Source organism: Schistocerca serialis, chromosome 4, assembly GCF_023864345.2.
Source record: "Schistocerca serialis cubense isolate TAMUIC-IGC-003099 chromosome 4, iqSchSeri2.2, whole genome shotgun sequence".
NCBI classification, from domain to species: Eukaryota; Metazoa; Arthropoda; class Insecta; order Orthoptera; family Acrididae; genus Schistocerca; species Schistocerca serialis.
This window is the reverse complement of record NC_064641.1, coordinates 775553038-775568920: the sequence shown is the minus strand read 5'-3', so window position 1 is coordinate 775568920 and position 15883 is coordinate 775553038. Positions and strand designations below refer to the sequence as shown.

Below are 15883 nucleotides of genomic sequence, written 5' to 3'. Positions count from 1 at the left end.
TGCGGCTTTGCAGAGCAACAATGGGGCCCATAGAATACCACGATACGGCTGCTCAAACCATCACCGAACCCCCGCCATATTTCGCTTTCGGGACGGAAACTGTTCCAGAAGTTGTAAGCAGTGTGAAACAAGACTCTTATGGTTAAATGACTTTCTTCCATTGCTACTTAGTCTAGGTTTTATGGTTTCGGCACTACGGTTTCTGTTAGAGGCATTTGCAGCACTAATGAGTGGTACTGGAATTTCAGCTCGCCCTGAATTTGCCTGGTTCTGGACCTTCTTTCGTGTTGTTTTGGTGCTGACGGGTTTCATGAGTGCGACATTCAGGTCTGCAGTGACTTTAGGGCTGTCGTCCTCACATTTTTTGTCACAATCATCTTCAATGACCGTCCGTGACGTTCACTGAACACACACGTTCGTCCGCGGCATGACTTAGCGCAGGTTAGAATCCTGCCTCGGGCATGGATGTGTGTGATGTCCTTAGGTTAGTTAGGTTTAAGTAGTTGTAAGTTCTAGGGGACTAATAACCTCAGATGTTAAGTCCCATAGTGCTCACAGCCATTTGAGCCATTTTCAACAGGCTTGGCTACCATATGTTATTCTGCTTTCTCCGCATGCAGTATAAACCCTCCATACTGTCCTACTGAATCACAGAACACCTCAGCTACCTTTGTTCCTGAAGCACTCACCATACGCGCACCAACAATAAGCTCATATTCTATTTCAATTGGCTCTGACATAATGCAGTCACAACTACACAGATCAGTCTTTTGAGCGCCACTTTGAACATATTGAGGATATTACACAGGATCCGTTCGTGGTGAACCAGAGCAACGCCACTGACAGGTTTGGCTACCATAAGCACTTGTTTTCAATCATGCTTTTCTTACGGTGTTATACCCTCTGTATATTACCGACTAAAGGACATGCAGTAGTTGACACACTTCTGAAGATCATCGACTAAAGACACAATATTTGTCTACTGATAACTTGGTATCAAAGTCTAAATACAATCGCTTGGTTATGAATTTGGCGAGCGACTCGTAGCCATTGAAGACTGATGGTGGCGATCTTAGTATTAGTTGGCACGATGTCGTTGGCTGAACTAGACCTAGACCTGCCGGCTCTTCAGTTCAGTTGACTCTCCATCTCGATCTTCAGTCGTCGGTTGGTGCAGCCCCATAAATTCTCGACAGCAAGAAGCGGAATGAGCAAAGCTCTCATTCCGTCCATGTGATCTGCGCTGCAATACAGTGCGACGAAGTCGGCTCCTTCTGGCTCACCACTGCGACTTCCCTACGTCGGACCGAAATTATCACGTAGCCTGCCACATGCGCCTGCTTTGCAGGCAACCCCGCAAACTCTGCTCTAACGGGTGGAGCCTTCTTGCCCAGTGGATACAACACAGCGTTTCCCAGATCTGATCACATCTAGACGACGAGATCTCAAAGAAATGTGTGAGGCATCCCTAGCCTTGTTTAAATTTAAACATAGCTGCACAAATCGCAGCATCTGCTGAAGACTACTGCGTCGGTCGTCGTAATATGGTGAATAAAACGGAAGCAACAACTTGTCTGAAAACCTGAAAGCACTTCATTAATCAGACAGAGGAAACCTGCGAGATAGTGCAGGCTACAGTCTCACTTAGGCAGTAAAATTAGTCAACGACGTGTTTCGAATGTCTCGTAGCCAATTTTAAGTATTAGGTATGTGTGCCGGACTCGGAGTCGAAACCAGAGTCTTTGCTTTTTGCGGGCAAATGGTCTACCGAGTGAGCCATCCGGGCACGACTCATACCGATCTTCAAAGCTTTATTTCCGCCAGTAGCTCTCTCGTACTTTTAAAACCGTGACGACGGTTCGTGAGGTGAGCGCAGATAGCTCAGTCGGTTGAAGATCATCGTGTTACTTGTCTGGTATGGAGCTCACCTGTAGAGCTACCGCAACGGTTAAGGCAATAAGACAACAGCTCTTGAGGCGGACGGATGTAGTACGTGTTAAGGTACGACGTATGTTACGAGCTCGTGTAGACATTGAACAAATAATGTAGTGGAGGAGGTTATGGAGGGCTCCTCAATTAACGTACTATTTATTCGGAGTATATATATATATATATATATATTTGATCTTTTACCCATTTTCGTCCTGTGTGTGACTGGCAATCAGATGCGAAAGAATATCGGTTTGAGACAATGTAAAACAGATAACTGGCGGGAAACCTGATTTTAATCAAGCAATGATAGCTTACAGGTGCTGTAATGCTATTTGACAATGTTGTTTAGTTAGCCTCAGACGTTTCTCAGTTCACAACAGACAACCGCTGTGTTACAATGTAGAAGATTTGCACGCGATAGGCAAATGTCCTGCGTTCGTGTCTCGATCAGGCACATAGGCTTAATCTGCCAGGCAGATTCACATCAGCGCAAACTGCACTGCGCAGTGAAAATTCATTCTGGAAATTTCAGTGTTACTGCAGCTTGACGTCAGTTCCTCACAGGGCGGACAAACAACTTGATTAAAAGGGTCGCAGAAGGGTATAAGACGTACATTATTGCCATTAACCTAATACCAACGTTTTAGTACAGAGAACTTCCACGGAAAGTGAGGAGGTTTATCTTGTGTCCTCATATAGGAACTGTTATAACACTTCTACAGCGACTAGAGAGACGTACTTTGGAAAGCATGAAGGGGCTTGAAGAAATACGTTACACATTATTATGGTTCGTCATGTCACTTTTATTGAATGTGACATAGATACACGATATTATTATTCGACATAGTCAGCAAATTTCTGTAAACAACAGCCGGAACGTTCTACTAGTCGCTCGATTCTTCGACGACATTCACTCCTCGGTCACGGAGCCATTCGAGAACCGATGTGTCCACGTCCCCCATCAATGGAAAGTCTCTTTATCCCCTGATGGTCTGCCAGCTTCCAAAAAAGATGGAAACTGCGTGGTGTGAGACCCTGCTTTCTTTCCGATTAGCATAACTCGCTTCTGTGCAGCCTTGGTCAAATATCTCGCACCATTTCACTGCGGCTGGACCTGACATTGGACTTAGTGCGTATACCAGTAGAATTTCGCTGTAAATATATGTGCAATTTAGACGTTTAGTCCACAAAAATCATATGTCCCGCGTACCTTGACTAAGTTTCCAGTTGCAGCGGCATTTACTCGCTCACTGCATCTTAGCTGGATTCTTGTTTGGCCAAATGCGACGTAAGAATGGCAGACCAAACGTAAACCTCGAGAACTACGATTTTAAAGAGCAAAACAACCTCTTATCTGTACCCCATTAGAACTGCGTGCAGGAGACCTGGTACATGTGCTCTCTTCGGGCAATGAGCCACTCGTGTTGCGCAGTGGTTTTAACGTGGGACGACGTGTGTAAATTACTTCCTGAATTCACTACGTCCGTCGTGTTTTCCTTCGGGTTTTTGGAAGAAAAACCCATACTCCAAAATCCTCTGATAACGGAGGTGCCTTTTCTAAAAAGAGCGCCGGTCTCTGATTCAGGAATATAAACAAATATATAGAGCTATTTGTGATTTTATATGGGGCAGGAATGTGTGTTTATCTGTGCTACATTAATACCTATAGCTCACATTCATCATTTTCTGGTGACTTTTGGTTTATATTGTGCTTTAGCTGTAGTCAGTGTAACGTCAAGGTTCCTTACCTAGAGGTTATGTACTTATAAGCAGGTTCCGTTTGTAGCGATTTATCTACTTATAGTCAACGTAACCGTCGTGATTTTTCGTGTCTCTTTCCACACACAATTATGACGAAATTAATTTGAGAGGAATAAAATTGAATTTCTCTTTTATGTCTCAGGTCTGGAGGTTTTCTTTTCATCTGCCAATCTTACGTGACATCCAGCTACTGTATCCATCTCGGACCACGTATTAGTACTGCCAAATACGGTTATTCGATTACGGGAGACACAACGAGAGGCAATCATAAGGTTTAACAAAACGTATTCTGCAGAGTCAGGAGCGTGCAACTGCTAAAATCAAAACTGGCAAAGAATACGTCCATTGGGATTGCTAAGTACCCGTTCCAGTGAATAGACTGGAAACTATGTAACTGACGGCGTCGTTTCTAGCTGTGATTTACGTGCTGTGCGATTGTCGTTTCCTGATAATTTATTTTTGTGGGGACTGTCCTAAGTATTGTATCCAGTGATTGTACGTAGGTCATGTGACACACAGCATCGTTCCAGCCATCGATGCGTCTCATCGTTTCTCGATAATTTCTACTTTTTGGCCCAACAGGCAATTTATCTATGCAGAATGAAAATTTCCTTCATATATGACTCTTTTTTTTTCCTCTCACGTAACCTTCGTCATATCCGTGTGTGGAAAGATAAAAGAAAAATAATTAAATTTACGTTGACTAGAGGTGGAGAAATCGCAACGAACAGAACCTGCTCGATAACTGAAGGTAGTAGTATAGAATCCTTTTAAGCACAAGCCCTCTAGCTAAAGAACCTTGACATTACACTAATTACAGCTGAAAGAGAATATAAATAGCCAATAGAAAACAACGACTGCAGCACTTCGCCAGGTATCTGGAAAACGGACGGCTATATGCAACACCAGCGTGAGAAGGGGCGCCTTGGAGATTCCATGTTGTTATGACATAGGAGCCTTACCAGTACACTGACGCAAGGCATGTATCACGCAACACCGTCACAGAGGACTCTTTGATGTCCGCGTTTCACTTCAGTCCTTCTAGCCAGATATTCATGTTATAGGACGGCTGATGATAAATATAATGGGGCAATGTCACTCGATTCAATTGCAACATGGCAATGTCACTGGATTCGATTACGTATCTCTGTCTTTCTTCAGCAACATTCTTTTCATATGAGGCACCTGAAATCCTAGGGCCCTATTCAAAGACCTAATCTGTAGACGTGCTCCTCTATGATTCCACAGCAGAAGAGGACAATCTTGCATAATGTGTCCCATATATTTTGATTACGCCAAGCAACTTCCCGTCCAGAAGACAAATAAGAAATGCGTGAAGCAAATATTATTTAGATATCAGGGGGACATTAATGAGCATGATTGTCTCTTTGTAATTTTCTTCGATAGGAACATACGAACAGCAGAAACTCTTTTTTAAATACAACCCACTAGTTTTTACTCGGTAACCCACTTTCTATCCTCAAGATTTGTTCAAAATTGTAACACAAAACTGACATATACTCTCCAAGAGCAGCACACTGTGCAAATACAAAGGTTAACTGAATAACCGGTGTGAAGTTTCCTTGCAGTTCCATTAGTTTACCGTCAGCCTCAGCAAGTGGACGAGTACATTATTCCAGAAAAAATAGTTTTTTTCAGTTCACTACAGAGTGCCAAATTGACCTGCATGTTTCTTCTGTGTGTTCTCTTCAGTGGATACAAATAGAAATGAATTTCAGTATCACTGCAGATTGAGAGCTATGCGTTGGGTTGGAACTTGAAATCAAAACTCTGCCTTTTCTGGACTATTCTCTTATCAATTAGGGATCCTGCCAGGTCCGATTTCAAGTTACACTCTACCACTATTTGCGTCCCGCTCTTGAACCGAGGGTGGAACTGACTAAAGTCATTTCAGACTGAACAGTAACTCACCTGGAGCAGGACTGGGGAAACGATTCACCCTGGCTTCATCACGTGAAACATCCCAGTGTCTGAGATTTTGGGAATTCATACAAAGATCAAACCATGACAGGTGGACAGATATTTGAGCGTCACAATCCCAGTTTATGTGATTTACGTTTTTAGTGATTTACGTTTTTAGTGTTTTCGGAAATCACCTAGGACGAATAGCGGATCGTGTAGGTCACGGACTATTGGCATTCTAATCCAAATTAGTGCTCCGCCTCTAATGACCTGCACATAGAGGAAATGCTAAAATGTAACATTCTAATCTTCCTTCTTCCTCCTGTTACGGCGATTATTAATATTACGAACTCTACATCTGAATCATTGTGTCACTTCCCCCGGTTCGCTCGTACGTTTCAAATGTCGGCACACACTCCCTTGCACAGCTTAATCAGTAGCATTCATAGGAGAAAGTGAATGGTGACCAACAGCTTCAGCAAAGGTGGTCATTGAACAAATGTATGAAACATGCAGGTCAAATTGGCCGAGAGTCTAGCAATAACATATTCCTCACAGTATATGCTTTTGAAGATATTTTTATCATTAGGTGTGGTTAGATGTGGCGTTTTACTACTTGTATGAGAAAGCTCTTGAGTACTCGAACATATCAGTAAGAATGAAAGGTGTTTTGAATGGTAAAAAAATGATTATATACAGAAAAACCATAAATTACTGTTTATAAGCATTTGGCGTTACAGTCTTTCGTGTAGTTTTCACTACATCGTCACAATATCAACTAAAACTACTTTTAGACCGATAAGAATCGAAATATCAGCGATACTTTAACACGTTTCGGGAAATTCTTTAGACAGTTTGTGCTCAGTTCTCGCCGATATCTCTTCGGCGCCATGAGCTGTACGCCGGAGTTGCGCTATGCGACCGGGTTGCAGATCGAATGTCTGTCGCACGAGTTCGATGGGCGTGGCCAAGAAGTGTTGCGTTAAGAATGTCTCTGCGTTATTTTTTGCTGTTTGCTTTTTAACCTCTGTTAGTTCAGAGATCTTTGGTACACGACTCCTCCTGCGGCGTATAAAATAGCGCAGATAAGTGCGCTTATTTCTTATTAATCTCTTAGGACAATTTGAGAAATTTGTGAGATAGTCAGATAATAAATATAAACAGATTCGAAGAGCAAGAATTTGATATACGATGAAATAGCTTAGCACTGTGACGAAAGGGAATGTTTCAAACAAAGCAAAATTTGTGGGTTTCACCTCCACGAATGGCATCCGTTAATGAATTAATTAGGTTCATGTAGATCTCATTATGCCACCCACATTAAATCTGATAAACTATGCCTAAAACTGTACGTGTTTGAAGCAAATAGTTGAAATTGCTGCCGTTTATGCACAAGATCAGTACGAATTATTGCTGTAAGATCTCACTTCGAGACTTGTAAGAGACTGCAACGGATTTAGCTTCGCGTTGGTAGTGTGCTTCCGCTGTACAGCACATACCTGAATCGATAATATCATAACCGAATACTGAAAGCTACCATTATTTTATAGTAGTAAGTAGTATAAAATTTAACCTTCAGTAAAAGAAAATCTATATGTAGCCCTTACGGATGTGTATCCGTGGCCAATAAAATTAAGAAACTGTGCAATTCATTTTCCGGGACGACAAGAATTCACCATAGAGAAATATATAATTCATAGAGGAGAAGTACTAAAACTTCACCTCTCTTAGTACTTCATTTGGTCTCTCCTGGAAGTTTACTTGATGCAGTGTGAGGAAACTTTACCTCTCTGGCGTCCATATTATCCTAAGTTCCCAATCGAATGTTGGTGTAACTTGTAACCCAGGCGGCTAATTAAATCGATACGGGGGTATTAGCGGAACCCCGCAGTGCGGAATGAAAGGGTTCGCCCACCGTAACTCAACGAAGAGGCTCTTTCGTTCCAATCAATTTAACCTTGCAATTCAGAGGTGAAAACATATATTAAGAATAGTGGCTCGTGTGCTGAGGGTACTGGTTGTGGAAACCAAGTCAACAAATATAATAATTTCACCTTACGATGATTATGAAAGAATTTGTAAGATTATGTTTTCCTTAATGCATTTATTTGCGAAATACGGCGAGTGTATTATCATGAAATAGACACACTCTGTCACAGTTTTAGAAATTTACTTCATGTTTCAGAAGCACTGCAAATTTATGGTCAATAATCAAATATACTTCCTTATGAAGCTCTTATCGAAGCTGAGAGGTATTGTTTGGAGGTTAGTCATTACCAGTATATAACATTAGGAAATAATTTGCTAAATTTACTAAGCCCAATGTATTCTAGGAAGTTGGTGTTACTATTACATTATTGTAAATGTATTTAATTCTGAAAAACACCCTATATCCGATTACCCTATATATCACCGTATATGTACGTCACGTCATTCCAACATTTTGAGTCGTTTAAGGATATTTAAAATTCATTTCGTAAAATATTGACTTCTTATGGACTTTTGAACAGTGTCTCTTACTTCAGAAAATAAAACTATGCAGGCTACACACACATACACAATTTAAGTATCCAAAGAACAATCGAAAAGTTGCGGTAAACTTCTCTGTCTCAACAAAAGCTTCCAAAAACTATTAACGGTTCTGTAAAACGGAGAAAAAGTAAAGACACTGGCAGCTGAATTAACCTAAGCAGATAATTTTCTAAACTACAGATTAAGATTTTTCTCTGTAATTACTAAAGGTGGTCCACTGAAAATGGCTTTGTTTCTGGATTCAGACAATACCTTTTATTATGTTGTCTACTGAGAGTCATATATGCGACAGGATTTCGATCATAGCCAATTGCTCAAGCGAGCCATCTTTTTTACTTAACAAGACATCGTTAAGGTCTAAGTTCAATAATAATAATGGGCCTTTTTCGAATACAAATGTAAGAAATATTCAGCTAAATGTTTCTGGGGTACCTGACTGGTCCCAATGTAATTTCAGGTATCATCCTTGCAGATACTTCATTGTAAAAAGTTTTGTTCGAGTGCAAGTAACTGGAGATATTGTTGTATATTGAAGAAGCGCACAAAATAGCGAGATGCGGTATTGGCAGAGCCGCGTTCACTTACTTATGGCACGAACTGAGAGAAGAGTTTCAAGTGACTGAGCCTACCTAAGATATCCATGACGAGTGTCGGCTGTCCACTGTCGGTGCGCGGTGCCTCTCACACGGGCATCGGCGCGGCTCGGTTCGGCGCACGCACACAGCGGCCGCACGTGCGGTGGAGGCGGAGGCGGCGGCGACGTCGGCTGCCCGGCTGGCGCGTCCTGCCCCTGGCGTCGCTGCGTGCGGGCCGCCCCGCCGACCACGTGACGTCACAGCACGCACAGTGCATCGCCGCCGCCGCGACGCTAGGGGCCCGCGCCCGACTAGGAGGGTGGGGGTGGCGAAAATACGGAAAGGGGGCTGTCCGGCCGCTTCCCCCTCCCGGCCGCCACGAGGGACGCTGCGCCGCTGCATGGCGCATCGATTATTACGTATGCGCATTGTCGACGGAAAGAGCCGAGCGCTGCCGAACGCCGCAGGGGAGGCCCCGAAGCTCCACCCCGTCGGCGCTCGGCGCGCGTCGTCGGCAGACGCTCTCGAAGCGCCGTCGTGAGAGGACGCGTTGCGGACGCGCTGGCGCTGGCGGCTTCCGCAGGCAGTCTTCTTTGGCGTAATTGAAGAATCATGTCTGAGACCTCCGTAATCATTTTGATACAATAAAGCCACACAAATATCGTCTCTCACTTTTTATATTATGTCGGATTAATGATCTCTACTGTTGCCAGTGATAATCTTCAGACTATTCCATGTTGCAAAATAGCAAAACGATGTATGGTTGAAAGTTGCCATCTATTGGCTTCCAGGGGCAACAAACACAAGATTTTAATATTTTGTATAATTATTGGAGCAGTTTACAAATTTAAAAACCTGTTATAGTCTACCCATTAAAAGGTGTTATCTTGTGTTGTGATTTAACACAACGTATCAGGTTTTAAAGCTATAAACTACGCACGTGTCATGAGGCTGTATACCTCACGGTTCGCAAATTGCGACGACTATATTCTTCAAATACTCGAGAATGAGAGCACTTAGCGACTTCCTTTCACATAATTTCAGACCTTTTCGAAACTTTTTCCCGTATCTGTTAAATGCGGAGAAAGGAGTAAGATTGTACGCAGCTGATTGTAACGTGACATATATAAATAATCATACTGTAATTACTGTGAATCAAATTTGATGTTTCATTTTTATTTGCATACTAGTGTTGTATGCAATCTTTTTCTTAGTGTTCTATCATCAAATGGCTAATGTTCACCTGTTTAATCTTTTATTATATCAGTACCTGTAGATGAACTCCGTTAGAATTCCAAACAGTAATCAGAATAAAAGTAGAAAGCGATCCAGGCTTCCTTTGACTTTCTTCATTATGATTTTTTGGTGTTATGTTATGTTACGTTAACGGGGGACCTAGAAACGACAGAGAGGCTCCGTCCCCGTCGCAGTTGCAGTGGTCCACAACCCCACGACGACTATCGCAGTCCACTTCACCACTCCACCGCCCCACACCGAACACGGGGTGGTTGTGCGGTTCGGCCCCCGGTGGACCCCCCAGGGAACGTCTCACACCAGACGAGTGTAACACCTTTTTGTGGTAGAGTAATGGTTGTGGTGTACGCGAACATGGAGAACTTGTTTGCGCAGCAATCGCCGACATAGTGGAGCTGAGGCGGAATAAGGGGAACCAGACCGCATTCGGCGAGGCAGATGGAAAACCGTCTAAAAACGATCCACAGACTGGCCGGTTCACCGGACCGCGACACAAATCCGCCGGGCGGATTCGTGCCGGGGACCGGCGCTCCTTCCCGCCCGGAAAGCAGTGCGTTAGACTGCACGGCCAAGCGGGCGGGCTTTTTTTGGTGTTAGTTGGACTTCAAAATGACCCTGGATAGGCAAGCGACAGCCACTCAGGTACCAGGCTAAGTACTGAATAAACATGCTTTTTTTAATTACGCATAATTCTGAGAGCTCAAGTACAAAAATAAGGTTCAGAAAAACCAGTTATTTCAACAGATTGTGTAATAAATAGGCAGTGAGAGATTCTCAAAATATTGATTTTTAATTGCCGGAATATTCGAGCTAAAGCCTCGGAGATCACGTATCTGATTGAAAACAGTCGCTCGCCATGTCACATTAGTAACTGAGAATCGGTGATAGCCCTAAGTAGAAAGTAGCCAAATTTTCGACAGCACATGCGGCGCATGTATCAGAAAGACAGACTGAATTCACCAAGAGTAGTCCACGTTTACACTTGTGATGGAGCAGGAGAAAGAAAAGGGTACATGGCACGTAGACTACATTGTCACTAATGAAACACACCGCTTATCTCCTTGTCAAATTACATAGTCAACTAAGGATATATCGACGAGATTGTCATATGTATTGAAGGATGAGTCCAAACACGTATTTCAGTGTGGTAAAAAGATTAGTGTGGAAATTTTGAGGACGTCAGACTGCAAACTGTACGAGTAATAGCACGAAGTGGTATCATATGAGACGATCACATAAAATAAGTTAGTTGGAAGGTGAGTGGAAGGCAGATTCTTCGAAAGGATTATCCTGTAAAGGAAACCGCATAGCAGACGCTTTTGCGAGCAACTGCAGTATTCGTATTTGCTACTCTCATTTTACAACAGCGTCATCAGTCTCCTTAGTGGTTTGATGCAGACCACTACAGCTTCCTCTCCTGTGTCATTATTTCAAAGTAAGACCTAAAAGGGAACTGTGCATTCCGACATGTCGAAACCTGCCCTGAAAGTTTTTGTATGGGAAGAATACACCGAAAGAAACAGAATGTGAAAACTTTAGCTGCTAAGCCACAATGCACATATTTTGAGATATCCAAAATTCGTAGCTCGCCAGGTGGCTGGAGAGATGTACGCCCCTGCTGTACCTGTGGTTGACAGCGCATGCGCGACAGGACGGGCACTAACCTTGGTTGTCGGCACATTGGTAAACATACAGGGTGTTTCAAAAATGACCGGTATATTTGAAACAGCAATAAAAACTAAACGAGCAGCGATAGAAATACACCGTTTGTTGCAATATGCTTGGGACAACAGTACATTTTCAGGCGAACAAACTTTCGAAATTACAGTAGTTACAATTTTCAACAACAGATGGCGCTGCAAGTGATGTGAAAGATATAGAAGACAACGCAGTCTGTGGGTGCGCCATTCTGTACGTCGTCTTTCTGCTGTAAGCGTGTGCTGTTCACAACGTGCAAGTGTGCTGTAGACAACATGGTTTATTCCTTAGAACAGAGGATTTTTCTGGTGTTGGAATTCCACCGCCTAGAACACATTGTTGTTGCAACAAGACGAAGTTTTCAACGGAGGTTGAATGTAACCAAAGGACCGAAAAGCGATACAATAAAGGATCAGTTTGAAAAATTTCAACGGACTGGGAACGTGACGGATGAACGTGCTGGAAAGGTAGGGCGACCGCGTATGGCAACCACAGAGGGCAACGCGCAGCTAGTGCAGCAGGTGATCCAACAGCGGCCTCGGGTTTCCGTTCGCCGCGTTGCAGCTGCGGTCCAAATGACGCCAACGTCCACGTATCGTCTCATGCGCCAGAGTTTACACCTCTATCCATACAAAATTCAAACGCGGCAACCCCTCAGCGCCGCTACCATTGCTGCACGAGAGACATTCGCTAACGGTATAGTGCACAGGATTGATGACGGCGATATGCATGTGGGCAGCATTTGGTTTACTGACGAAGCTTATTTTTACCTGGAAGGCTTCGTCAATAAACAGAACTGGCGCATATGGGGAACCGAAAAGCCCCATGTTGCAGTCCCATCGTCCCTGCATCCTCTAAAAGTAGTGGTCTGGGCCGCCATTTCTTCCAAAGGAATCATTGGCCCATTTTTCAGATCCGAAACGATTACTGCATCATGCTATCTGGACATTCTTCGTGAATTTGTGGCGGTACAAACTGCCTTAGACGACACTGCGAACACCTCGTGGTTTATGCAAGATGGTGCCCGGCCACATCGCACGGCCGACGTCTTTAATTTCCTGAATGAATATTTCGATGATCGTGTGATTGCTTTGGGCTATCCGAAACATACAGGAGGCGGCGTGGATTGGCCTCCCTATTCGCCAGACATGAACCCCTGTGACTTCTTTCTGTGGGGACACTTGAAAGAGCAGGTGTACCGCCAGAATCCAGAAACAATTGAACAGCTGAAGCAGTACATCTCATCTGCATGTGAAGCCATTCCGCCAGACACGTTGTCAAAGGTTTCGGGTAATTTCATTCAGAGACTACGCCATATTATTGCTACGCATGGTGGATATGTGGAAAATATCGTACTATAGAGTTTCCCAGACCGCAGCGCCATCTGTTGTTGAAAATTGTAACTACTGTAATTTCGAAAGTTTGTCTGCCTGAAAATGTACTGTTGTCCCAAGCATATTGCAACAAACGGTGTATTTCTATCGCTGCTCGTTTAGTTTTTATTGCCGTTTCAAATATACCGGTCATTTTTGAAACACCCTGTATAACATGGCACAGCGCGATTGTAATTTTTAAAGCGAAAATTAGTTTTCGTTGATAGTTTTTCTGACAGAATAGTTGCCAGTTACTATACGCTCGAATCTGCATTTCTTTTAATTTTCATAATAATTAGCAATTACTTTTGAAGTATTGCTAAGTATTAGCAATGGAGATAAAACTGAATTAATCTTCTGTTTGATTTCTTAGTATACGTTGCTAATATCTGTCTTTGTTCAAGTCCATGAGATTCACAGTAATGTTTTCAGTCTTACAAGTATGAAATATGAAGAACATGGTATGTAATCGAAATCACATACTTCTGCTAAGGACCTACATACGTGTTGCTACTTAATTTCTCGGACATTCATTCCAATGATGTCAGATTTTCGGTAGAGATTGTGGAAACATGAGAATAAACAAAAAACAACTCGGACGATACGACGAATTGTAGTTCGATCGATTACTGTTGTGCTCATTAAAGCCCAGAAACAAAAAAAAGGGTACATTGCAAGGCCAAAGAAAACATTTACCGTGACAGCTTTCAGCAAGAAACCAAAGGTTGTAAAATTTTAGCTGAAATGAAAGAGGATGAAAACGCTTAAACTTAAGCAGTGTGCAAAGCCGTTTGACTAATCGCGAAACTGCGAAAGAAATACTATTCGAAAGATTTAGAACTACCCATGAGAGCAAAACCACCTTACGGAGGGAGATCAGTCAGGTTTCGTGAAAACTGAATTTTATCATTTCGAGCGAAAAAGAGACAGTCCCTTCCGCAGTTGCAGTCGATGGATGCTATGACACATTTGTATACAAGAAAGCCAGTGATAACTATCCGCAGCTTTATCTGTGTCTTCAAACACAAAGGCAAATTATGACCAAAACTTAAAGAAAAGGACTATTCCTTTGCAAAAATCTTGTAATAGATGTTGCAAACTCTGGAAAAATTGGAAAGAATAATGTTCAATGTTACATCCGAAACGTCTCCTTACTATTACCAGAAAATAATGCATTGCTTTTGTTGGACTCTTGCTCTGGAAATAACGTTACCTCTGTCATCAAGAGGGCCACGAAAGATATATAATTCAGATTCCACCAGAACCTAATAGTGTGATTCAGCCTCTCGATAAAAAAGCTTTCCTACAGTGTAAAGGTTTTTAGAAATTTTTGACAGAGTATAATTTCCGACAGCTCTTTATCATTTCAGGTTTACTGTTAAAGTTCAGTCACTTCTGCAGTGTTTGTTTGAATTATCACATTTTACCACTTTGATCACTTATGCCTGGTACGCAGCACATGATGCAGAACAAAGGTCACGAACATTTCTTACTCGGCCGGCCGGGATGGCCGAGCGGTTCTAGGCGCTACAGTCTGAGACCGCGCGACCGCTACTGTCGCAGGTTCGAATCCTGCCTCGGGCATAGATGTGTGTGATGTCCTTAGGTTAGTTAGGTGTAAGTAGTTCTGCGTTCTAGGGGACTGATTACCTCAGATGTTGAGTCCCATAGGGATCAGAGCCATTTGAACCATGTCTTACTTAATTCCAGTTCTATCTAAATGTTGTTGTTGTGGTTTTCAGTCCTGAGGCTGGTTTGATGCAGCTCTCCATGCCACTCTATCCTGTGCAAGCTTCTTCATCTCCCAGTACCTACTGCAACATACATCCTTCTGAATCTGCTTAGTGGATTCATCTCTTGGTCTCCCTCTACGATTTTTACCCTCCACGCTGCCCTCCAATACTAAATTCGTTATCCATCGTTGTCTCAGAACATGTCCTACCAACCGATCCCTTCTTCTAGTCAAGTTGTGCCACAAACTCCTCTTCTCCCCAATTCTATTCAATACCTCCTCATTAGTTATGTGATTTACCCATCTAATGTTCAGCATTCTTCTGTAGCACCACATTTCAAAAGCTTCTATTCTCTTCTTTTCTAAACTACTTATCGTTCACGTTTCACTTCCATACATGGCTACACTCCATACAAATACTTTCAGGAACGACTTCCTTACATACTCGATGTTAACAAATTTTTCTTCTTCAGAAACGCTTTCCTTGCCATTGCCATCCTACATTTTATATCCTCTGTACTTCGACCATCATCAGTTATTTTGCTCCCCAAATAGGAAAACTCATTTACTACTTTAAGTGTCTCATTTCCTAATCTAATTCCCTCAGCATCACCCGATTTAATTCCACTACATTCCATTATCCTCGTTTTGCTTTTGTTGATGTCCATCTTATACCCTCCTTTCAAGACACTGTCCTTTCCGTTCAGCTGCTCTTATAAAACTACTAATTACCGTGACGTGACTGAAGGCATTAAACTTTCTTTTAATAGGTGTGCCCGGTGCGAGGAAAATGTTTGATTTCGTCATCCAATTTTCATGACGAGTAGAAGGAATAAACGAACAACTGTTTCATTGTTAGTAAAATATACATTATTCAGAAATTATCATAGGAGCTGTGCTACAGATATGGTTATAAAATATTTCTTGTCAACAAATTAAAGTTCCGATAGATGGAAGCCGTCTGTAATGTGACATCATACACGGCTTTCTTCTGCTAGCCACTTGCGTAACCTGAAACATCTGTCGATATTAACTGCACGTTATTCAAAAAATTAATGATTTGGGACATTTTTGGTATGATTTAAATGCTTAAAATTCATTTC

The 15883-nt window shown here is 42.6% G+C and overlaps 1 protein-coding gene across 1 annotated transcript in view; it reads right to left on the bottom strand.

The window, feature by feature from the left end:
- The window catches only part of LOC126473336 (complexin), a 710430-nt gene extending 701515 nt beyond the window's left edge, over positions 1-8915 (bottom strand). Inside the window, exon 1 of the mRNA XM_050100329.1 lies at positions 8778-8915. Within this exon, the coding sequence (XP_049956286.1) occupies positions 8778-8790 (13 nt within the window). The 5' untranslated portion in view covers positions 8791-8915. The remainder of the gene's footprint in view (positions 1-8777) is intronic.
- Between the last annotated feature and the right edge of the window lie 6968 nt (positions 8916-15883).